The following is a 25434-nucleotide window of genomic DNA, read 5'->3' on the forward strand; positions in this document are numbered from 1 at the left end:
GGGTTATAGTCAATAAAATATCATATAAATACATCATATTTCTGACCACGTGGTTTAAACTTAGTAAGTTTCTCTCACAGTATTCATCAGTATTTCATTATGTTTATATATAATGTCCTTTTGAAATTCAATTATTCAACTCTCTTATGGGAAAAGACTTTCCAAATTCAGTCCAGCTGGAGGGGGATGGGGTTTGGGGGTAGTTCTGTATAGTTTGTGGGGGTTGAAAAATAAAGGTGTGAATCTCTTGCTCTTTCATACGGACAGTGTCTTATGAGGGTTTCAAACTTGCAGAGCAGGTTTAGGCAAAGTGTTGTCATGCCTCGTTGGGTTTGGCTTTTGCAATTTTTGCAACTGCATAAGCCTAAAGAGTATTACATGCAATATAATAGGTTTTTGTTTTATCGCAGGAGAGGTGAGGCGCTTCTGAGAGAGAGAGACAAAGAAACTGGCGAAAGAGACGCGCATCTCCCAAAGAGAGTAAGACATTTGTACTTAATGTAGGCCTACAGCCTATGCTGCTTTGTACTATTTTCAGTTTTAATTGTACGCAGCAATGCTGCAGTTGTTTTGGCAATACAAATGTAAAAATATATACCGACATTAAAAATATATTGAGACAACATTTTGTAGACTTCCTGTGATTCACAATGCACAAACCAGAAGCAACAATATCTGTAGAATGGAGAAGGGTTGACCATTCTCAAAACATAAAATATTAATTTTATTTTAATTTTCGTTTTTGTGTTTCAGAGGAAAAAATCTATGTTAAGGCATCTCTCCGTTACAGATCGTTCTGAAAGCAGAATTTATGCAAATGTGTATTAAATGCTTTAAAAATTTTAACAGAGATGTCTAGAGGGTATTTAATAGGTCTGCCCCCCACGTAAGATTTTTCTAGTTACTAGTAGTCATTCATTTAAGACATTATTCAACTAATCGCACGTTTATATTAAATTAACACAGTCTAATCATTAATAAGCCTTAATATATTCCATGCTCAAGCACACACATTAAGTTTGCCACAAAGCACAGGCAGAAGTAGCCTAATAATTGTGAAAAATTAGATTTTAATTTTAGATTTAATCTAATTTTAATTTTTTATTAATAAACTAATGTTTTCTTGTCGGCTGCAAGATGAAATTCACGGTGCTGACTCTCATCTCCACAGGATGCGCATAATCAGGGAGTATTTGCTTTCGTTTTGAAATGGTTTGTTTAAAAGTAGACATTTCAAGATTTCTTTAGATATATTATCAGGAAAAAAGGGAAAAAAAGAAGAAAAAAATGATTGCGAGGGTGCTTCCCTGTCATGCATGCGCATCAATAATTTTCTGCACAAGCGCTTGAATATGAATAGTAAAAGAGCACATTTCTTTTAGGTTACAGTATGGAAAAAAAAAAAAAAACAAAACTCACACAACTCACTGCACAGATGCAGTTATAACCTGTAAATTAAAGGCTATTTGACATTTTAAAATGATCTAACGGCTGATGCCGCTCCAATTCGTTGATTTTAATCTTTACAATAAAACTCACAAACAAAAAGTAAAGATACAAAGCAGGTTAAGTTAGATATTATTGTACAAATAATTATTAAATTATACAGACAACTAAATAGAATTCACACACACATCATACACATTAAAAACAAAATTAATTATTTTTTTACATGCAATGATACAAAATAAAACCAAAAAAGATTTGTAATGAAGAAAAAATATGTAGACAAATAAGAATAAATGTTGTGCGTCACACTCAGCATCATGCGCCCTGGGCAAATCTTGCACTCTGATATTTTAAAGAATAGAATACACTCCTGCATTTAAATGCATCTGCATTTTTTTTTAGTTTTAATTAAAGTGTATGAAAGCAAGTAAAGAAGGCTCCCTTTAAAATCACTGAAGTTGTCAATTAATGATCAAGTAATGAAGCTCTTTTTTTTACATCGTGTGCACTTTGTTGATTATAACGAGAGAACTTGAGTTTAAACGTGAGGACATTTTATTAATCCGTCCATTCTTTTCAGCTTTAATGATTTAGCTAAATCGTGGCCAGGTTTAATTTATTCATTTCTTGTTTTAGTTTGGCATAAATAATGGGGGCGAAATTATTCAGTGCCTCACGTTTTACTAAAATAATGGAAATAATTTATAAAACAGGCAACATTTTTTTAATCAGTGTACAGACATCTTTTTCCCAAGTAGTTATCTGTCAAAATAAATGACAGGTAACGAATAACAAAGTATGTGCCTGTTTTATTCTGTTTTATTTGTTCTAAGAAACGAACATAACTTACTAAGTAGACTACTAAAGTTTCATCTGTGAATATTAAATATTTTTACTACAGTGTTTTTCTTTCATTTTCCTCTGCCTGCAGCCATCAAATGTAACACACCAGCCAGGCAAAGCTGACAGCTATTTGCGAAAATGTGCTTTGATGCGTTTGTTTGAAAACTTTTGGTTAAAGCGCCACTCAGTGGTCAAAAGCTGCAAATGCACTTTGCAGACGCGGCGACGGCGGTGCTCGTGGCGGTAGAAAGCACACTCTGGTTGGCCACCTACTGTATATACACTACTTGAAAGCCAACAGTCAACACCTTTACTGAAAACTAACTTTGACATATCCACATGGAAAAAGTGGAAATATGGGCAACCAGAGTTTTGCAATTCCTGATGTTGCGTTTATAAGTGTCTAGACGGCAAGAAATTGGACTGCAATAAAACCACCTGCCCTTTATGTGAGACAGACAGACAGGACCACACAGAAGGCATGAAGAAAGCTCCGGAGGAAACAGAGAAAACTCATTTAACGATGATGAAAACATCAGTGCTATGCTTGTCTTTGTAGAGGCAGACAGCCAGCCACATGTATGCATAATACATAACATGCGTAGCATGTAACATCAAAGCATTTCAAAAATGATACTTCTAAAATTCTGTTTTCGAAATATCATTTATAACATTAATTTGTCATACCTTACCACATGTCTGACCCAGTTTTTCAGAAAACCAAATTATATAATATTGTACTAGGAAAATACATTATAGGCTTCACATGTTAATGAAGCCTGAGGTAAAGGAAATAGGGATTATATTGTAGCATAAAGTAATGCCAAGCTGGTACAGCTGTGGCCAGTAAATTAGGTGTTTGGTTGGCCTGTGGGCCATGCAGCCAAACCAAGAAGACATAAAGTCCACAGAGAGCACAAGTTTTGATAAATACCAAAGGCAGCTGTGCAAAATGAAGTGTTAAAACAAGGGAAGGTCTCAGTTTATGGGGGTCTTACAGATGTAGGTAGTTTAAAGTGAAAGCTGGCATAGACGTTTATTAAATGCAATAAATTGCAGGGCAAAACGCAAAGCTAAAATCACCCAAAACAATCATTTCAGCTAAATAAAGGCTACTGAGCATTACAACATGTTTGGGGAACTTACGTGTAATTGTCATCCTCCACAAACTTTTGGAGCTCCTCGATGTAGCGCACTGACATCAAATACTTCTGCACGTGTGGTAACATGACCAAATGATCTGTGGGGTGAAAAAATGTGGAGATGCAACTTAAATTCTCACATCAGTACACTGCGTGCAGGTTTACTGTTTATATTGTTTCTATTTAGATTTCCTTTTTTTTCCCTTTAATGAGATCTGAACATTACATAATAGTAAAAAAGAAAGATGAAATGCAAAAACTATATGGTATTTCCATAATCACGTATATAATCAAATGAAAATGAATATGTTTTTGGAAGCAACTAACCATATTTACAGGACACCTGCAGATCAGAGATGATGCGCAGTAGATTGTTCATCTGATTGGTTCTTTGCTCAGTCTCGATGATGCTATCAGAAGCAGGGTAGGCGGAGTCAATGTAGGTCATATCAAACAGGTAAATTCCTAATGGAAACAGAGAAGACACAGGTAGAGAGGGAGATCATTTCATAATTAACAATAAAGGTGAAGATCTGAATACTTTCCAGTAGGGATGTAACGATTCACTCAACTCATGATTCGAGTCACAATGATTGGTGTATTTTTTCACAATTTTTTTTTTTTTTTTTTTTTTTTACAAAATTAGATTGACATTATACAGTAAATGAAAAGGTGCCATTTTATTAGGCTATTGCTGCACATTTCTTTGTGAAATTGAAATATAACAAAACTAAATTGAAATTTTTAAATAAACCCCAAGTTACACAAATAAAAGAAATCTCTGAATATGAACAAACTAAGGCTTTGTCTGTGCTCTTTCCATTTAAAATGAGAGGCAACCACTGGATTTTAATCATGATCCAAACAAAGATGCAGCATACATTCAGCATGAGTAGTTTTTAATCTTAATTAGACTGTGTAATTTTGAAATTTGAAGCAAAAACAGAATGGTCTAACTTAAGTTTTGTGAAACTATACTGCATAAAACATATCTGAACGAAACAGCAGACGAGCTGAACGAGACGCAGATTCACTCTCTGACAGCAGGTGGCGCTTATGAACAGCAGAGATACAGTGTTTCCTTGGTTACCACTGTAAACAAAGCAGAGCTGCTTATAATCAGCAAGTTGAAAGGAAAATACCATCTACACTTTTCTAAAGACAGACCAAATAAACCCTTATAAAGACAGGCAGTTCCCTTCAGAGATAGATTCATATAAACTCCTACTCCAATTGTATCGCGATTTGTTTGGCATCTCAATTGATTTGAATCATCACATATTTTAATCGATTTTTAGAACAAATCATCTCATTATAACAAATTGTAGATGTGATTTAAATAAGTGATTCAGCGTAGAAAACAATTTATTATAACGTAACTTTGTAAAATCGCGATGAACTAATATGAGTGACAGCTTTTAGTGATTATAAAGGGAGAGCGCTTACGCCATTACAATGGATGGCACAAATATATATATATATATATATATATATATATATATATATATATATATATATATACACACAATATATATTCAAAGTGCCCCATTATGCAATTTTGAATATTGCCTTTTCATGCAGCACGAAAAATAAATTCATTTTAATGTAAATGATCTGCACTGTTGTAAAGTATAGAGTGCACGATAAAAACAGTTATGGTCTCCCAATATCAACTCTGAACAGCATAATCGAATCGTCAGTCATTTGATTCCATGATTCGTGATTGCTACACGTCACGGGGTAACAAATTTGCATAATGGCCGTCTATGTTCATGTGACTGATGATTGGCGTTATGACTAATGAAAATTCAGATTTGCAATCACATGATTACAGTTATTTTAAAATGTAACAATATGTTTTACTGTATTTTTGATCAAATAAATGCAGCCTTGGTAAGCATAAGAAACTTCTTGAAAAATACATTTTTTAAAAATCCTACCGACCCCAAACTTTTGAATAGTAGCACATCAGTTATTCTTCAAAATAATACCATTCGTAGTCCAAAGAAGGTGTTTCTTTTTTTTTGGTGAACTATCCCTTAAAAATGGCTTTACAAAAACACAAAAAGTGAAAAATTTACAAAGTCCACATACTATTCTCCACAAACTTATTTATCACTTTCAAACAGATATCCTACAGTACAGTACTTTGAGGCATAGCGTAGGCCTATTACACATCTGGGCCCTGATCTGTTGTGAAACTTTAAGGCTTTCCACTTTCCACTTTAGTGGCCCCTCACCCCACTTTTACCACATTTACACAGATAGTTCAGAGAGAACTCTCTCCAGGATTCTCAGGCACACTGGTAATTGTCAGGAGACAGGGACAAAACTAAATGGCACGCAGTGTCTGGTCTGAAAACGGTGGGCTGGAGCGATTGCCTTAATGCTCTTGCTTGCTTGTTAGAGGTCTGTTTCCTCTACAGGATCTACAAAGCAGCTTGCTAATCAGCAGGTAGAGGTTATGATTCTGTTAATGAGCGCAATTAGTCAAAAACTGAAGAGCTAAGATGAGATTTACACAGGCTGTGGGATGTATATGCTTGCTCACGCCAAGCATAAAGACTATCTGTGGCTTAAAGGTGCACCAAGCGATTTTTGAAAAACGCTTTTGACCACAGTGTCGGACAGAGTCCCAAAACAACCATGCAGCCAATCAGCAGTAAGGGGCGTGTCTAGTAATGAGAAGAGAGCGCTCAGTGAGTGCACAGGATGGATAATGGCAAATCGACTATAGATAGCGAGAGATGGCAGATGAAAAAAAAGGAAAATTTTGGAGGATCAAAACATTAAAAAGAAGGGTTATGATCAAGCAAGAGGTAGGACCCGTGTAAATATTGGAGCAGCTTTCCAGCGGTGGAGAGAACTCAAGGAGCGGGAAGGTCTGGAATCAGATGCTGAGGTTGCTTTGTTTCTTCTTGATGAGTGAGCTACGCTGATTTTGCTTTTTCACACAACGATTCTGTTTTGGCTTTTGCTTGAATATGCTGCTGCAGGCAGGCATAGCAAATTTCCACCATCATCGATGTCAGGGTTGTGAACGTACGTGTGGGGCGGAGTTATCAAAATAGGGGTGATGTCTTATTGGGGAATGGGCGTGTTTGTTTTGGTGCTTTCAAATATCGACATAGTTTGGCAAAAATCGCTTAGTGCACATTTAACTAGTACTAAATTACAGGAAGGTGAGGGTGGACACTGTCAGTGAGTGAAGCAAATTGATTATATTACATCAGTAAACTGTAATTGTCGCTTGTACAACATGGTAAATGTTCTGCTCAAGTGGTCAGCAGTGGATAGTTTTAACACCTAGTTCTGTGCTCGAATAAACAGCTCATCTCTGCAGTTGACAGCCCTCATTATTCAGATCTGAGGTGTATTACCACCTCTTTCTGATGGCTGTATGACATTTTTATGAGTTTGTCAATAGCATTAGCAATCTGTGATTTCAGTTGAAAAAAAAAGATGTATCAGAGTATTAAGCAGCAAAGCCATTATAAACATTGATAATAATTAGAAATATTGCTTGAGCACCAAATCAGCATATCAGAATGATTTCTGAAGTATCATGTGACACTAAATAAACAACAAACACATAAAAAAAATAGAAAAAAATTATAAATAAATCTTGAGCACCAAATCAGCATATCAGAATGATTTCTGAAGTATCATGTGACTCTGAAGACTGGAGTAATGATGCTGAAAATTCAGCTTTGTCATTACAGGAATAATTGACCATTTAAAATATATTATTATAAAAAGTTATTTTAAATTTAAATAATATTTCACTGTTTTACTGTGTTTTGATCAAATAAATGCAGCCTTGTTGAGTATTAGACTTCTTTCAAAAACATAAAAATAAATAAAATATCATTTGATTTGACATGTAATAACTGGCTCAGTAGTACTGGAGCCAAAATTATTTGTGACTTTGCAGCTGCCCCCATAAAATGAAAAGACACAAAACTGACAAAAAAAAAAAAAAAAATGACCCTGACATGCTTCCTGTGAAGAGTGAAGTAGCTCATTGACCTCTAGAGACCTTTCACTGGATTCAGTTACACCAGCAAAACCAAACTAGTAATAAAAGTGCATCACGGTTACTTCAGCTCTAGAGAAATAATTCTCTAATCATCTATAAGTAATGGAAAGAAATTATTTAAATGTTAAATATGTGAATTAGTCAAAAGCTTTTCTCAAAAAAATGTGCTCAAAATTAAGCAGATATTATTAACTGATGTTAAATATTTTTGCGGGAGAAGTAATTTTCACAAACTTAAATAATTAAAAACAATTTCTTTCAGTCAGCCAGGACAAAATATTCTATTTCTTGTCATTATATTAAGTGGCTAGTTAGCAAGCGATTCAGCAAAATTACTTGACGTAAAAAGAGGAAAAAGGGAATGTTGGCTTGACAAAACAGGGAAAAAAGTTTTATTTGGCATGAATTATATTCTAATTACAATAATTATATATTTGTCTTCAGCCAGGTCTATTCTAGGCTTCTGAGATTTTACAACTTTATTGGGCACAATGAATAATAAAGATTTTCTGGAAATAAGTGTAAAAGTGGCTGGTTTCCAATGCAAGGTTCATAAAGCGAAAGACAGAAAAAGGTCTAAGAAAACTGTCCAAATAGCAGCAGAATACAGATATCAGTCAAATATGGAGTGCTAAAAACGTTTTTGTTCACACTCTGTTCAGCAATAAAAGAGATTGACAATCTCATTCTATATCTGAAGTAACTTTTCAGGACTCAACCAAATTTAGAGAGAATGTTTAATACATACACAATGTGCTGTAACTAGTCTTGACAACTAGTTGTCTGTCACTCATTGATGTCCAGTATTTGTGGAAAGAGAAATATGGTTTGCTGGTTATTCTTTGCTGTCAATCACTAATGTTAGCACTGTCCACCTCTCAGATGATCAAAAATGATTGACAATAGGGGTATTGTGAGAAAAAGAGGCCAAGTGATCTGTCACGAGTTACCAATGTCACTTCATCCTCTAATGATGCCTACCAGGAGAACCTGAAAGTGAGCAGGTGATATTTGCACGCCCGCAGAATTCAGGAGCAGCCGTCTGATCCTGATGTCCATGAATAGAACAGGGAGTGTGGCTGGAGCGTGTTCTTCCTGTCTGGCACAGTGCTAAGGCTCTTAAATCCAGGGACTCTTAAAGCCAAAGACATTTACAGACTTCAGGGTTTATGCTCCTTGAAATATAATATTCACTTGTATCTCTCAAGCCAAGAATTTAAGGATATAGTGTGACTTTCACAGAGAAGGAGGGTGTACAGTAAATCACAACAGCTGAGGAAATGTTTCACTGAAAATACCTCAACAAAAATCTTGGGGATTAAAATAAATGATGACATGTCATGATCAATGATTGATATGCTTCACCTGTGACTTATTATTAATAATAAGTAAATATGATCACATGCGAGTTAACCACAGTAATTCCCCAAATGGGACTGCCACAAATTTTGGTCTATAAATATCAAAAGCATTTAGGACACTGATAAGGCTGGATGCCCAGTTATAAACAATACTAAAATAACAATGCTTTGAACTACATCACACACGCACACACATAGACCTGCGGTTTTATTAGGTCCCTCTACTTTTTGTAGCTGACTGAGCTGAAATAATTAAAAACCATCAGACTAAACCATTTTATGAAGGGGAGAGAGGAGATATTTGGAAAGCGTTTTCATCAAACTCTCAGGCATGCAACTTTGTAATATATACTAAAGTGATTCATATAAGAGTAGGGGAATATTTTAGTGGGGTCCCCTATAATTGTCACCACCTTTCACCCCACACTTGCGATGGCCCTGACTGTAAGCTGTGTCAATCTCTGTCTCAATCGCGTAGTGTGACTGAAGCTACATGGACTGAAGCTACATGGACTTAACCAATGCAAAAGCACAGCACATTGAAATTCTGAAGCGCCTCGTATGCGCAGTGTACATGAGAATGGTTTGCCAGACAATGGGCATCTGTAGACTAGAACAGGGTAATTCTCATATATAGTATTCATAGCTTCTATCAGGCTGAGACTATGAGGAAATATTACCTCAACATGTAAGTCGGAATGCAGTTTTCCCTATTTCTCGCATGTTAGTGATTATCCCTCTGCGTGCCAGTGTTGGCACACGTGCAATAAGTAGCAAACCCCTGTCCTACACCATACCTTAACTTAACAACTACCTTACTAACTACTAATACACAGCACATTAGGAGTTTGTTTATGGAAAACTCTTGGTTAATAGTGAATATGTGTTCCCTATTCTAAAGTGTCACTGAAAAATCATATCTTTTGCTTAGATGTTGGAGTTTTATGAGCCAAAAGCCAATAGAAAAAAGGTAAAATACGACATACACCAGCTGTTTTTTAACCACACTAACAGGAAAACTTAAATAATTCACATGACAAAAACCCAATAGAAAAACATGACAATGTAAAATACCACAAACACCAGCTGTTTTTTTGCATATGTGGTGTTTAACAGGAAGCCAAGCATAACAAATATAATTTTTCCCATTTGTTCCAATAGCAAAACCCCCATCGCAAAAATAAAAGAGGAGAATATTTTCTAACATCTACTGTGTTAGAAACATTCACAAACAGCTTAAATAATTCACATGACAATGAAGACAGACTTAGACTTGTGTTAACTCATATATATATATATATATATATATATAAACTTTGCTAGATTTACACTGGCAATAACTGTGGAAACGCATCATGCATGTGATGCTGCATTCACACCAGTAGGTGTCAGTATAAAGTCCAATATCTCTGTTGTATCAGGCAGCAAAAACAATCATTCACCTTTCTGAAAATATTTAGTGATAACCGTAGTAATGTTGTTCCTAGATTCTCATGTCTGTACAGTGATGGAAGGAACATCTTAATGTGCATAACTGTGGAAAAATTTATTTTATGTGTGACACTTTGTAGCCACAGTGGTTCGAGGCCTTTAATTACATAACTGTCTGCATTCATAGCAGGCTATGGAAAAAAAGCATGCATGTCTTCAAGCAAACAGCTTGAAGGGTGTTGAGATTGTGGCCTGGCCAGCGGCAGAGAAACATTCCAGAGGTGTGAGTTCACATGTGATAGTGGGGCTATGTAGCGCCTTTCTCAAGGGATTTGGTTTTCCCATCAGGGGCTTTCCAGGGAGCAGGAACAACTGGGATGACTGAGAAAGCAAGTGTTAACACCTGCCATCCAGAACTTAACCACATTAGACAGATTAATGAGGGACGAATACGAAATACAAGATTGATTAATGCATTTGATGATGTGTGGTTAACTTTTGTGTTTAATTTAGAGCATCTGGATTTGTTTGCATCAGGATTCACGGCCAATAAATCCCAAAACACTTTTCATGAGCTGCACAGCCAAGTACGGTGCTATTATCAATCCAGAACAGAGTGTTAAACTAGGAGCAGCCAAAAGCATATTTTAAATAAACACGTATTACTGCTGCACAAGATAAATACGTAAAGAGAAATAATAGGTAAGGCTCATTCAGGAGACTTTAGATCCAGGAAATTACTCTTGTATCTTCTTAACAATCTGCTCACTCAAGTGTAAAATGTATACAGACATTGATGACAACCGCAGACAACTATACTGTCTATTGCTACCTGAAACCCAGTCTGCCAGAATACTGCTACCTAGTGCAGACCTAGCCTACAATGGCTCTTACCAACAAACTAACTCATTATGCTGGCATGTCTGGAGATTTCAATACAGAGTTTATGGAAATTGCCACGCAAGCTGGGAAGCTTTATACAGTATAATGCATAATGCCTTTTGTTCGGTGAAACAGCTGGAGACACTGGAAAAATGCTGAAAATAGTGTACAAAGATCAAATTACTATACGTAACACACAAGCGCAGACAGCAAAAACACTTTGTGGAAGTTATAAGTGACAGTCTTACGCAACTGTCGCTGTTCGGCCCTTTGATGTGGCGGAGACAGTAATACTCGACATGAGACTGTTGCACTATTCCTCTGGGATCACTTAGGATGAATTTCAGCGTTTCAAAACTGTCACTTTTGTTCACTAGGATGAAATACAGCTAAATCACATTTGAGCTGCCTTTTTAAACACATGGTATACACATATATATATATAAAAAGTATATGTGTGTGTGTGTGTGTGTGTGTGTGTGTGTGTGTGTGTGTGATGCTGTACCCTAGTTTCCTAAGAACTTCAGAAACATTTCAAGTCATCATCATGACACATAGAACCATCAGATTGTTCCAACAATGCTAAAAAAACAAATATACAGAGACAAATTAAATTATTCAATGTTTCAGATAAATTAAGAAAATTTACAAAATCCCAGCTTAATATACAGAGACAACTTTAAGAAAGCCATTCCCCAGAAAAGTGTAAACACTGTGGCACTATCAAAACAATGCTCTGTTTGTTTAAGAATACCAACCATGCGGACATAGCAACAGCAGCTGAACCAATGCTGTGAGTTTGGGGTGTGGCCATCTGCAAGTTTGGCCAATGGCAAGGGTGGGTAGAGTCTTCAGGAAACCTGTTTGTAAGCAATCAGAAAATCTCATCAATAACTGTGCAACACTACTCAACTGCTGTCAAGGCAGTGATACTTCATTCTCTCAACAAAAGAAGTGAGGTAAACGATAGCAGCACAGGAAGTGAAAGAACGGTGGATCCCCGAGGATGTGGTCAGGCTACTGTTCAAAGAGGTTGCAGATGTCTAGCCAAACGATGAGCTCACGAGTTTCTGAAGGGACCACAGTGGAGGGCTGGAGTGTATTTTCCATCCTTTTGCTCTTCCAGGCGCTCTCTCAGATCCTTGTCTCTGAGGTTGCTCATTACAGGGCTCGTGTGTAGCACGGCGGTGGGTGTCAAAGCCGCTGAAGAGAAAACCTCCTAACCCCCTTCTGATTAATGTCAAAAGCTTTTGCTTTACTTATCAGGATCACAAGCCTGGGGTGAACTTTCATCCTTTTGTATTAAATAAGCTCTTATGGACCAGACAAAACATGTCTGTTTGACATCAAACATGACAAGATGAATGAGGTGCTTAGAGCTGTGAGATGCCCTGATAAGAGTACAGCTTCTCTGATAATGTAACTGTAATTATCTGCAATTAAGAAATTACATAGCTAAATGTTCAACTTTAACAAATGTAAAAGTTTAAGCCTATATGGTTATTGCCCAGCAGTTAAATATATAGTGTTGGAAGAAAGTGCTAGAAAAATGTGGTTTAGTGAAATCTTTGGTGTACAAGACTTATATTATATATAATGTATATACATATATTGAAGCATATTGTGTTTGAATAAACACTAAAATCAAGCAAGTAAAAAAAATCTCATGTACAGTGGAAAATTGAAAAGCCTCATTATTTTTTGACCCCACAAACCTGGCAGCAGAAGCAAGCTGTGGTTGACTGAGGCCCTTCTTTTAATCTGCAAGGTATTACCGTACTTGCTGAACATGGGCCTCACACTGAGACACGGGGTACAGTATGTGCTTTGCTTGGAACCTTGTCTCACCACACCACCAGCTCTCTGAGGTTTCCAACTCCTGGATTTTTCCGTAGGGCTCAGGGTTGTAATTTTCCTGTAATACTGAACTATTGTTTATCTAGTATCAATAATTGGAAGGGGTGGAAAGAGAGAACAGAGAGTTGTCTTAAGGGACGTGGAAGTTACCTTGCGTCCAAAATCAGCAAGCAAAAAAACACAAAACCAGGGGCTTCATTTATAAAACACATATATGATCGGATTCAGATATAAATTCCATGGATCTAATCTTACGTTAAAACAAATTAATAAATCTGTATTTATAAAGGCATTAAAACGTACTTATGCACAGAAAAGCAAATGTGAATGCTACACAAGTGAACACTGACTGGATAAGTATTAAATGAATAGTATACTTATAAAAATATGTATTCATATAATTATTTTTAATTAAAAACTTTTTTCAATAATCTGATTACTTAATAAACCCAAATGCCTTAATTGAAAACATGGTGTAACAGAATATTATACTGCACATCTGCATGAGTCCATAAGAAAGTAACTCTGAGACCAACAGTAAAAGAAAACAGGCAGCTAGAATATGTCAAGCACACTTTGTTGGACTGAGGAAGAGAAAGAAATATTTACAACCCTTAAAAAAAGAAGTGAACACAAATCAATATAAGCACAGGCAAAAACACAGCGACATTTAAAGGGCTACTGGACTGCATTTTACATACTTTAATATTATTGCGGAAAAATACATAAATTAATTTATTCAGAATATGTTTTTGTTATTAAACTAAGAGAACCACAGTATTAAAACCTATATAGTAAGTCTAAAATCTGAAAAAAAAAAAAAATTGTGGTTGGTGTGTAGACTTATTAAAAAAGGGACATTTTAAAGCTGTTAAAATTTTCATCTGAGCTAATGAGTTTTTATGTTTTTATTCTGTCAAACAAATGTATAGATATTACACAGGCCATGATTGGTTTACTAATTTACTATTGAATATCAGAAAATTTGACAATGTCATACATCTCATACTCTGCCAGTGAGTGGAAATGCCTCTGGACTTTTCTCTTCTGTAAGAGAATTCCACATTTTTTATCCCTCGATTGAAGAATTAATGACAGGAACTGATTCTTAACTCTAATAAAACGTACAAGGCTGGTGACAAATAAGGGAGCGGTTTACACCTAGAGAGACTACACTCTCAGAATAATAAGTATATTTTAGAAAGCCACCCAAAAGCATAAAACCACAAAAGTTTAACATGGAAATAAAATGAAGAGTTAGGGGTCACAGGGCCACAAATTGCTTCCTTTTCCATTAGCCTCTGTGGTTGAAAACACCTTTCTGGTTTTCACATTCAAAACAGAAGCCCTTCACATTTGTCATTTTAAGTGCTGTTTTTGCAATCAAAATAATTTATATGCTTAAGTTCAACCATTACAGAGAGGCATTTGGAAATAAGTCAAAAGAGTAACTCTTAACAATAAAAATAACAACTCCTAACAATAATATTCATAAACGTTTTAGTACTCTTTTACATCAGTTCCCTGGATTCAAACATATAAAGCGACTGTGTTTTGGCTATCCATGCCTCTATAATGCCAGATCAATAAGTTTAATTTTCTCTAAGCTGATTTGGATCAAAAATAAAAAGCCAAAACAAACTCAAAGAAAACAAAGACTGCGCTTCAGGAGACTCAAGGAGCTGCTCTTGAAAATAAAGTACCCTGAACAAAGGGTCTCATCCAGCTATTAATGCCCAATTATCCAGCTCTGTATAAGGATGGGAATCATCTAAAAAACGTGTGTAGAAACAGAAGAGCCAAGCAAAACAGAGAGAGAACAGAAGGTGAATGGAGTATTCTGCCCAAAGGTTGAATCTTCACCCAAGAGCCCTAAAGACGGAGCCAAAACAAGAACTCTCTTTCAAGTGTAGTATTGGAATACTGAGCACCTCGCTCCTATCACCTCACTCACCCCTCCTTCTCAGAGAGGAGGTCGCTTCATCCTCCTCTCATTGGCACAAAGGTCTTGAGCAATATCACCAACACATCAGTACAGAGGAGCTAATGGTGCATATCTGAACACATGCTACAGCTCAATAATAAATAATGTGAGGCCCAAAGCCTACTAAGGCAGAGATCTTTAATGCCCTTGATGTCAGAATAAAGTGGATGAGTTCATAAGCTACTTTCAAGTTAGAATGTTGAGTAAATGTTGTTCATTCCACAAAACATGAACCTTTTTTTTTTCAGTTAATACAGTTTAATTACAAGGCTGGTTTCACTTTATTTTAAGATCACCTATCCAAAAAGAAAATACACAAAAAACTACAAAGAAACAATAAAAAACTACATGTACTTACTATATGGTTAGGGTTAGGTTTGGGTTTAGCTTAGGGTCACTTGCATGTAAATTATGCATAATTAATTCTTATTATAATAGTAAAAATAGTAAAAGGGTATACAGTACATTTTTGAAAGGGCCCAAACATAACAAAATATGATACAAATGTTGACTTGACCTTGAATTTAGCAAGGATGCATTAAACTGATAAGCGGCATGTGAGTTTTTGTAACAATGTAAATGTTTTTCTATTTCAAATAAATGCTGTTCTTTTAAACTTTCTGAGAATCCTGAAATAAATCCTGTCTCATGGTTTCCACAAAAAAAAAATATATATATTAGGAAGCTAAACCATTTTCAACAAGTGTTTTTCAAGCTGCAAATAAGCATATAAGAATGATTTATGATGGATCATGCACACTGAAGACTGGAGCAATGGCTGCTGAAAATTCTGCTTTACCATCGCAGGAATAAATTAAATTGTAAAATGTATTAAAACAGAAAACAGTTTTTTTTAAAAAATGTAATATTTCACAATATAATTATTTTACTGCATTTTTAATACAGCCTTGGCAGGCATAATAGATTTCTTAAAAAAAAAAAAAAAAAATAGCTCCATCAGCAGTGATGAAAAAGCCCTATTTATGATTACTGATTTTTGTGGTTTTGTATGATATGTGTTTTTGGATTTGGATTTCTGTGTTTGTTCCAGAGGGTTATGAATCTCTATCGCATTCCAATGGACTTCTCCTGCAGACAGGAAATTATTTCACACTGATCTTTGGCCTGGCTGGAAATCAGAAAAACAGGCAAAGATTAGGCTGACATATTCAAGCTGCATCATTGAAGAACAAAAGGACAATGGAGGACAAACTGAAAACCCCCATGTTGCACTGTTCCTAATTTGTATCTAAAACTAAAGACTGTTGCCTAAAAATATGCTACCAAACTTCTCAGAACAGAATTGTTATGTAAATTAAAAAAAAAAAAAAAAAAAAGAAATGTGAGCAAACTTCTCAGAACAGAAGATCCTGTGAAATGTGAGCAACATGTATTCAATGAGAACCAACATGGTAGATGTCATTATTTGAATGAGAAAGTCTTGGGTCATTTACAAAAAAAATCTTTATGTTAATGACGTGGTCTCAAAATGTGGTGAAACATGTGGTCCTTCTGTGTTAGGACAAGACACTTGCCCCCTACTGTGATAGTGGCTTGCTGTCATCATAAAAAAATGACGGAAAAACAATGTCTAGAAAGCCTTTCTCATTCTAACACAGAAGTAATGACATGTACTATGTTGGTTCTCATTGCATACATGTTGCTCACATTTCACAGGATCTTCTTTTCTGAGTGTGAGCAGGACAGGATTGAACTTTGTTTAACAGGAACGTGCTTTGCTGATGACCTGGCACAGAAATATGGAGGCTATTTCAGCTTTGGATGATCTAATCTGAACAAAAAATTATGTTTAAAGAGCTCATTAAATCAAAATGTCCAAACTAAACTTCCCATCATTTCAACAGGAATATTATGTCAAATATTCAGTCTAAAACATTTACCATTTGTCACTGAATTCTTTTAAATATCCAGAAGTGCTGACAGTTGATGTCCACACACTAGCCTGTAGAGGCTCACTGACTAAAAATCACCTCCCCCTTCATGCAACACAAGCAAACAAGGCAATATCTTAAGCATGACGCTAAGCACAAGGTCGCCTGCAGTGCTGCCACATCACTCTTGCTCTGTTCCCAGCAGCAGTGAGCATTAAAACTAGCAGACCTGAACCCAAACAGGCATTAACAGAGCACACCTTGTTCTCAGCTGTGACTTATGGAGAAACGCTCCTGCAGTTAGACATCAATGCAAGTCGTGATTTACTTCAGACATCAAGACCAGCGATGTCACTTACAACTTTTATAGACACTTCAAATTTAAGGACCATGAAGCATAAATGTTTATCTTTTTTTCCAAACCTGTATGACCTAATTTTTTCTGCGGATCACAAAATATTGCTTCCAATGAGTGAAATACAATGGGGTCCAAAACCGCACTTGCACAGAGATATTTGTACAAATATCTTTGTGTGTTTTTGAAAATTTGCTGGAAATTGTCTCACCCTCAGGCCATCCAAGATGTAGATGAGTTTGTTTCTTAATGAAACTCTTTCATCCGCAGTGAATGGGTGCCGTCAAAATGAGAGTTCAAACAGCTGATAAAAACATCACAATAATGCACAAGTACCCACACAACTTCAACACCCAGTCCATCAATTAGCATATTGTGAAGTGAAAAGGCGCATGTCTGTAAGAAACAAATCCATAATAAAGACATTTTAACTTTAAACCTTCGCTTTTGGCCAAAATAGGCCAGTCCATAATCCATAATATCCATGTTGTCCTTTCACATCACCAAATTATTTGGTCAATAGTTTTGGTCTATTTTCATTTGTAAATGGTTGAAGTTAAAACATCTTGATGGGTTTATTGTTTACAAACATACAAACGTTAATTGATGGAATCTATCGAGTAATTGTGTTGATTATTTGTGCTTTATTGTGAGTTTTTTAATCAGCTGTATGGACGGCACCCATTCACTGCAGAGGATCCACTGGTGAGGAAGTGATGTAATGCTAAATTTCTCCAAATATGTTCTAATGAACAAACTAACTCATCTACATCTTGGATAACTTAAGGGTGAGTACATTTTCTGCAAATTTTCATTTTTGGATGAACCATTCCTTTAAGATTGCTACACTTCAAATCAAGCTTTTAATGCACTATTAAAAATAATATTCAGAAAATACCATAAATCAAATGTGCTCTTAAGCAAGCAAAATCCAGAACCACTTAAATAGTCCTCTGTTTCACATTCTTGGTTTTGTCAGGTTTGCGGCAAAATATTGTTAATGGATCAAGCACATTCAAAGCGCATGGATTCAGTCTCAAGATTTTCCACAAACGGTCAAAAGAAAACTATTCAATCACAAAAAGGAAAATATCTTCAGATATACTTTCACAGTTCATGTTTCCACTCGTCCTATACAATAAATCAGATCTGGTTGTTATTGGCAGCTGAAAATTATTTATACAGGAAAGTAAAACTATCTAAAGTCCTCTGGCAGTGTATCAACAGCTTGTAATGAGTAAGGTTTATCTTGCATCTTCGATCTTCCTCAACAGTGAAACAAGATGATTTTTAACCACAAGCACAAAGTTTATGTTGAGCGACAGCATTGAGTGACAATTCCTAGCAGATGGAATTTTTCCATACACTCAGATAGTTTGTGATGTCTTTGAGAGAATGCCTGAGGAAATATCCTTAGTCGGATAATTACTGGAAACATTTGCCTTTGCCTTTGAATCCCTCTCTGTTTATCCTGCATTATCTCAGGAGTGGTTGAGCTCTCTTATATTTTCGCTCAATGGGCTCAGCGGGTGTCACTGGGGATTTTAATGTAAGGCATCTGTTAAAAGCTTTACTATAGTCTCCTTCCATAGATTCCTTCTTTGTGATGTATAGAGGACTGTCTCGTAAAAACAAACAAATAAAAAAATCCATATGGAAGCTTTAAGTCATGATTTTACATGAAGTATACATAAAAATTTTAAGGCTGATATGACAAGAGTGTGCCATTTTAAGTATAAAACTGACAGCTCCAAGCTTAAGATGCATCTCTATACTCCACAAAATCAGCATGAGTGTGGAAAAACTGCAAGTAAAAATAGAGATAATCAGCATTTAACGCACATTCCAGCACAGAATGCTTAATGTATACATAACCGATGGGCCCTCAAATGGATGTCAAATGTCTGATGAATCAAAATATCAAAATGTGGAAAGTTTTGATCTTCTTCAGGGATTTCTTTGACTGAATGAAATTGAGAGTCTGCTATTCCTCTCAATTGCGAATTTATGAGACTTAAGGAAGCCTGAGAGGTGATGACAATTTCACAATGTTCAACTTTCTGACTCTCCGAGGCAATCACAAAGACATTATGAGGAAGAGAGTTTTACAGCCGTACAGGACTATCAAACTGTGGAAAGTGGATGCGAGATAGATTTAAAATCATATCACTCACTTTTTTTTAATTTTTTTTTACACCAAGTACCCGAGCAATTTTTGTGGATTGGAGTCTGTAGGGTAGCTGGCTAAAATAACTGTCAATCGTACCAGCCACATGTGGCTCGAGGAAAAAAACATTTTAGGCACAGCAGGGAAATAAAACTTAGGAAATAAGGAAAACTCCAACATACTTTGGGAAGAAAATTAATGATGGTGAAAAAGAGACTTTGTATGGGGGACTGGAACATGCAAAACCATTTAAGTTTAACAATTTAGATGCTTTTTTTTTTTAATAGATTTTAGAAGAATTTAAGTTCAGCAATTTGTCTCCAATTGCAATTGAAGAGTCAATAAAAATCCATGACCTTTATGGAAAACCTAAAAATAAAGAAAGAAAATAAAGAAAAAAATCCTAGTCATCCTAGTCCAGTGTCACTCAATCACTCCAGCTGTATTCCTTACACACACACACACACACACACACACACACACACACACACACACACACACACACAAACACCATTATCATGGCACACTAGCTACAGCAGCACACAAACCAGCCCGCGTTTCTATTTACTCAATGTAAGACGACCAGGTGTGGAATCAAAAGCCTGATCTTATTTTTTCAAGTAAAGCACATGTGCTCCGGCCCACTATGAGATTATGGAAAATGGCTTTGGCTAGGGCTACTGTTACATGCGTGAACGTGTTGGTGTAAAGGAAGGTCTGTGTTCCAGTATTACTCACAGGTGAGGCAGACAGCTCTGAGTCAGTTCAGAATGAAGCCAGGACTAATAAAAGAAGGAGCCATGGAGACATTCAGCTGCATGTACAGAAATACCATTCAAACTGATCCGAAATAAACTGCTGAAATCAAATTTTCACTGCATGGTCAGTTACACTTAATTGAAAGCTTACGGTGGATGAGAGATTGAAGTATGTATTGAGTGGCATATTTGTGCAGTTCCCCTCCACTTAGAATTAGGCCTGTCAATCGCATCTATCAATACTCAATCTCAGTTTTATGATATTAAAGCATTCCTTTTTACAAAAAGAAAACTAAATAATAGCATGTTGTGTAATTATTAGCTTCAGTTATTTGATGCAAATTCTACACAGCTCTTTTTTCGTGTCTCGCTTGCATAAAACAACAGATTCTGTATTTAGATGCTTGCAGAAAACCCTGGAAATGCAAAACAAAACAATTATTCAACAATTATTTATTACATTATTCATTATTATTTAATTGGGTGAGCTTTAATAATTAAATTTCATCATAAACTTTTATTAAATAAAACATTTGTTAGGGACTGATTTCTAAATACAATTTGTATAGCGTGGTTTTTGTGTGCATGACATGCTGTAGCTCAGACCAGTTTTTAAAAATCACAAAGACAAGAATAAAATATGATACAATTAAATAAATGTAGGCAAACAAAAATAAAATAACGCATTGACAGTCCAAACGTCACATACATTATATTATTAAATATTCAAGAATTATTTAATAATGTTTATTTATTCTTTTTTATTTTTTTTATTTTTCAATTGTATTATTAGCTTTTTTGTATGTTCTCTACTGTTTAAACACAATGCATAATAATAAAAAAAAAGTTTATTGATTACAGTATGTCTCTGTGTTAGGCTAATTAACATAAAGGGCCAACATGATCATTTTTTTCCACAATTTAACAAAAGGTAAATATCATGGTCAGATTCTTGCTGTTGCTGACAACAACCCATTTTCATGGCGGTGATGTCAGTTATTTCAGAATGGAAAGGATGAGTAATCTGAGGCCTTGGGGTGAAAGGGTCACCTGAGGTCAACGCAAGCACATCCATCATCAATGAAGACAGGAGAACACTTCAGCCTTGTTCTGACTAATGTTTACCCAGCAGAATCTGTGCGGTAGCCCTGCTTAAGAGGCTGACCTGGTTTTGTTTGTTCCTCGCCTCTTATACTCGTATACTGTGTGCAGAATGGTGCAAATTAAAAGTCAATGCTTAAATGGTAAAAGTTCACCCTAAACTAATGCATATAGTTCCTTGTTAACCTTCGTTAACAAGTTTTCAATGGAATAAATGCACTTTTTTACAGCCTAAATACATGAAAGTCACTCCTACATACACATCCCACATGATTCTTGACCCTTGCAGTGGGGACCACCTCCGCTATAATTAAACTTCACCCTGCAAGCCCTTTCTGTCTTCACAGATGAAAAGATCTGTGTCAAACAACTAATTCATTATCGCTGCCTCCCAAAAAACGCAGAACTTCTTAAACAATAATAGCACGAACTGTTACTCTGAGGAACTATCCATGACCTCAGATGCTCACTTTTTCAATGCCTGGAAAACTTGAGCACATTGGCCTCTAAGCATGATCACAGCAGATAAAAGATCCTTTTTAATCTGAGGTCAATTCAGGATTAACACATTGTTGTGAATTTCACATCTAATTTATTTTTCCATAAAATATTGAACTCTTACTGACAACCTTTCACAGTTAATGTAATTACATAACATGTTCCGCAGATTGCGTGTGCAGATATTGAGATTGTACCATTCAAAAGTTTGGGGTCGGTTGAAGAGTAATTAATGTTATCAATGAAATAAGTATCTTATGCTCACCAATGCTGCATTTATTTGATTACAAAATTTAAAATAACTTTTCTATGTTAATATATTTTAAAATGTAACTGATTCCTGTGATGGCAAAGCTGGATTTTCAGCATCATTATTCCATTCTTAAGTGTCACATGATCCACCAGAAATCATTCTAAAATGCTGATTTGCTGCTCAAGAAACCTTCTGGATCTTTGTTTTTCAGGATTATTTGATGAATATAAAGGTCAAAAGAAAAGCATTTGTTTGAAACAGAAATATATTGCAATATTCAATGCTGTCAATAGATAATTTTTTTTAAATCTGATTAATCACACCCCTTTTGTGTGATTAATCGCACACTTGTCATTAAATTAAGCATGAGCCATTTATCTTAACACATTCATTTTGTCATTATTAACTATATCCAGCAAAGTAACCCAAAAGATTGAAGGGTGATTCTCACAAAAATGTATTTTCTGCAAGCTTATTTCAAGATAAGGATAGATGTTTTTTCAAAAATCACACCTCGAGACTCCAAAAGGACACCAAAGAACCAAGTTATGTAAGAAGTTCATATAACTGATACATTTATGCACACCAAAGTACACACACACACAAAAAATACTGGAAAAAAAGTTTTCAAAATTCATATAGTACAGTATGTGTACAGTAGACAAGTCGAGTTGCGATACTGAACAGGACCACATGGAGACACACACAAAAACCCCTAAAACAGCCACCTTGAGCTGCTTGCATATACCTACTACAGTACACAGATCTATTCAGAATGACCAAACACAGCAACATACACGACAAATCAAAACATTAAATTGAGAGCGTGTTGAAACTTGAATGTACTTAAATGTGTCTTTGCATAAATTCAATGTATGATCTGTACGTCAAAAGCATTCATACATGGTTTGTTTGCTCATTAATATACTAGACTCGTCGAGAAAACGTAGTTTGGGTATCATACAGCAGTGGGATGTTTTGACATTCTGTTCAGTCTATATTTCATAGAAAAATCAATCACAGTACAATCACAGAATATGACAGAGCTTGTGTGTTAAAGCATAACGAATTTACATTATTGTTGCATTGGACTGAAAACTTTCCCGAAGTTTAGCAGCAAACAATGATCTGACTGCAAACAAAGAAGAGAAATCAGATAAAAGGTTTAGATAAAAATTGTGTTTCAGTAATTTTGCGTTATTAAATTATTTTAACGGGTTAAGGATTTTTTAATTAATTGCACGTGTTAAAGTGTTAACATTGACAGCCCTAGTAATATTATAAAAGTCTTTACTGTCACTTGATCAGTTTAAGATGTTACAGGTCCAACAGTCTGTGATCACACTTTTATGATTTTGAATAATTTTAATTGAAATATTTAAAAAAAGGAAATGCCATTATAAAAAAAATAATTAATTTCAAAGTACTTGGTTAGGTCACTAATCAATTGTTAGCAAATCAGTGACCATGTGAACTCCTTTGCGTAAAAAGTCAGATTTCCTTACTTCCACTGAAGCACACAAGATGCTCTTTGGAACATTCATATCATGATGGATAACATAGATCATCACACACAGGCTTTTGACTTCTGAAGAAATACAAAATCTGGCATTACCAGATAGATTACATCACACTGCTTGTGTTTGTGCACGCTGAACAAGGTACATTGCATCAGGTATAACAGATTGGAGGCCACATTTAGCAACAAATCCTCAAGATAAACTATTATCATTCCTATTTCCTTTGAACTGCTTTTCTGCCCTCTGATTATCTTAAGTTAACACTCTCTGTGCTTTCCAGTCACAGCAGAAAAAGACAGATATCCCTAACTGTTCTCTTTGTGCTATTAAGTGGCTCAAAGCCCAGGCGTACACAACAGTGCCTTGTTACCAAAAACATTAAATGAACAAAAGTGGATAAAACAGATGGCAAGTACAGAGATGAGAAGAAAGGGGAATAAAAGAATAAAAAAAGTTAAAAGTGCATATGTGCTAGTTTTGATGGGGATGCAATGAATTGACCCATATCAGATGCCAGACAGCTTGAAACCCATGTCTATTTGCATTTATGAGATGCTTATGCTTGCAAGCAGAGTAAAAGCTTTCATGTTGCACAGTCATGTCAAACATTTCTGATTTGTAGTGACAGTCTCGGTCCTCTTAGCTGGATGACTTCAGCACTGTGCTTTTCTGGTCTGTCTCTCACTTTTCTCAGGAACTAGTTTGTAGCTTTTCTGCTTTTGTCTGGTTTGCAGTTAGAGCACCTGTAAGTGATGTAAAAAGTTTTGAGCATTTCTAACAACCCAAGCTATTTTAATATACACTTCATCAACATTTTATTTTATGCATCATTTATCATTATTACCTCATAAATTATTATTATTATTATTATTTTGTTTGTTTGTTTTGTTTTTACATTTTCTGTTTTTATTTGAATTTTAGTGGAAGATTTAGTAATGTTAGGATTTTTTTTTTTGGATATGTGTATGTAGTATATTACAGTTTTTATTCCTTTTTTATTATTAATATGAGAAATGCTGCCTTGGCAATTATCTGAAATAAAACTTGAGACTCTTCTGCTTCACAGAAACAAGACATCAGTAGCAGGAATAACTAAAACTAAAACCATATAAACTTAAAAATTAAACTAAATTAAAATTCAATATTAAATATTTTATTTCAGTTAATTTATCTTATCTTGATGTACTATTTTTTTTTTTTTTTACAACGGAATTAAAAATTAATACAAATATTTCTTAGCAAATGTCTTAAAGCCAAATCATCTGACAAAATAATCTATCAAATTACAAAATGTATACCTAATGTAACACTTGCAGCTTGAGCTAAGAAAGAGCAACCTCTGAGAAACACTTAATTAGTTAACATGGAAGGCTATGAGCTAATACTCGGAAATATCACATTTACAAATGTATCAGTTAAACACATCTGTTAGGGAAATGATGCCATGTACATCATAGGATGATAAGCAGTGGGTGGATGTGAATTTGAGACCAATTACAACCCCATTTGTTGCTCTCACCTGTGTCTGTCACATAATTATTTCTCCACTGAAACCACTGCGTTCAGCAACAGATGCTAGTCTGATGTTTTCTTTCTGAAGCGAGACGCAGTCTGGGAACTTTTTGTTTGAGATCACTTTGTCTTTCCTCACCTGAAGGGAAATCTAGCAGCTAATGATCTAGCAGCTTTGCTAGGCACATGTGTTCTTGCTAACAACTTCGGCAGAAATCTCGTGAGAATCTCTCTTTCACTTGCAAACAATTTTGCTTTTGAAAAGCATTGATTAGCCACATAGAAATAACATTTTACTAGAATTTCTGCACGTGTTTTGGATTAGCAATGGAAAGAGAAGCAACCCACAGATACACACTAGTTTTGGATGAATTCCAAGCACACAGTTCT

The 25434-nt window shown here is 35.4% G+C and overlaps 1 protein-coding gene across 2 annotated transcripts in view; it reads right to left on the minus strand.

The window, feature by feature from the left end:
• The window catches only part of LOC109052592 (ras-specific guanine nucleotide-releasing factor RalGPS1-like), an 85667-nt gene that overhangs the window by 7641 nt on the left and 52592 nt on the right, over positions 1-25434 (minus strand). The window contains exons 10-12 of one of the 2 annotated variants that reach the window (XM_042762489.1): positions 11906-12007; positions 3762-3899; positions 3439-3532 (exon numbers count right to left, since the gene is read on the minus strand). In XM_042762489.1, coding sequence (XP_042618423.1) covers positions 3439-3532; positions 3762-3899; positions 11906-12007 — 334 coding nt within the window. The remainder of the gene's footprint in view (positions 1-3438; positions 3533-3761; positions 3900-11905; positions 12008-25434) is intronic. The other variant, XM_042762490.1, reaches the window with a different exon arrangement.

This window comes from Cyprinus carpio, chromosome A8 (genome assembly GCF_018340385.1).
Source record: "Cyprinus carpio isolate SPL01 chromosome A8, ASM1834038v1, whole genome shotgun sequence".
Taxonomy (NCBI): Eukaryota; Metazoa; Chordata; class Actinopteri; order Cypriniformes; family Cyprinidae; genus Cyprinus; species Cyprinus carpio.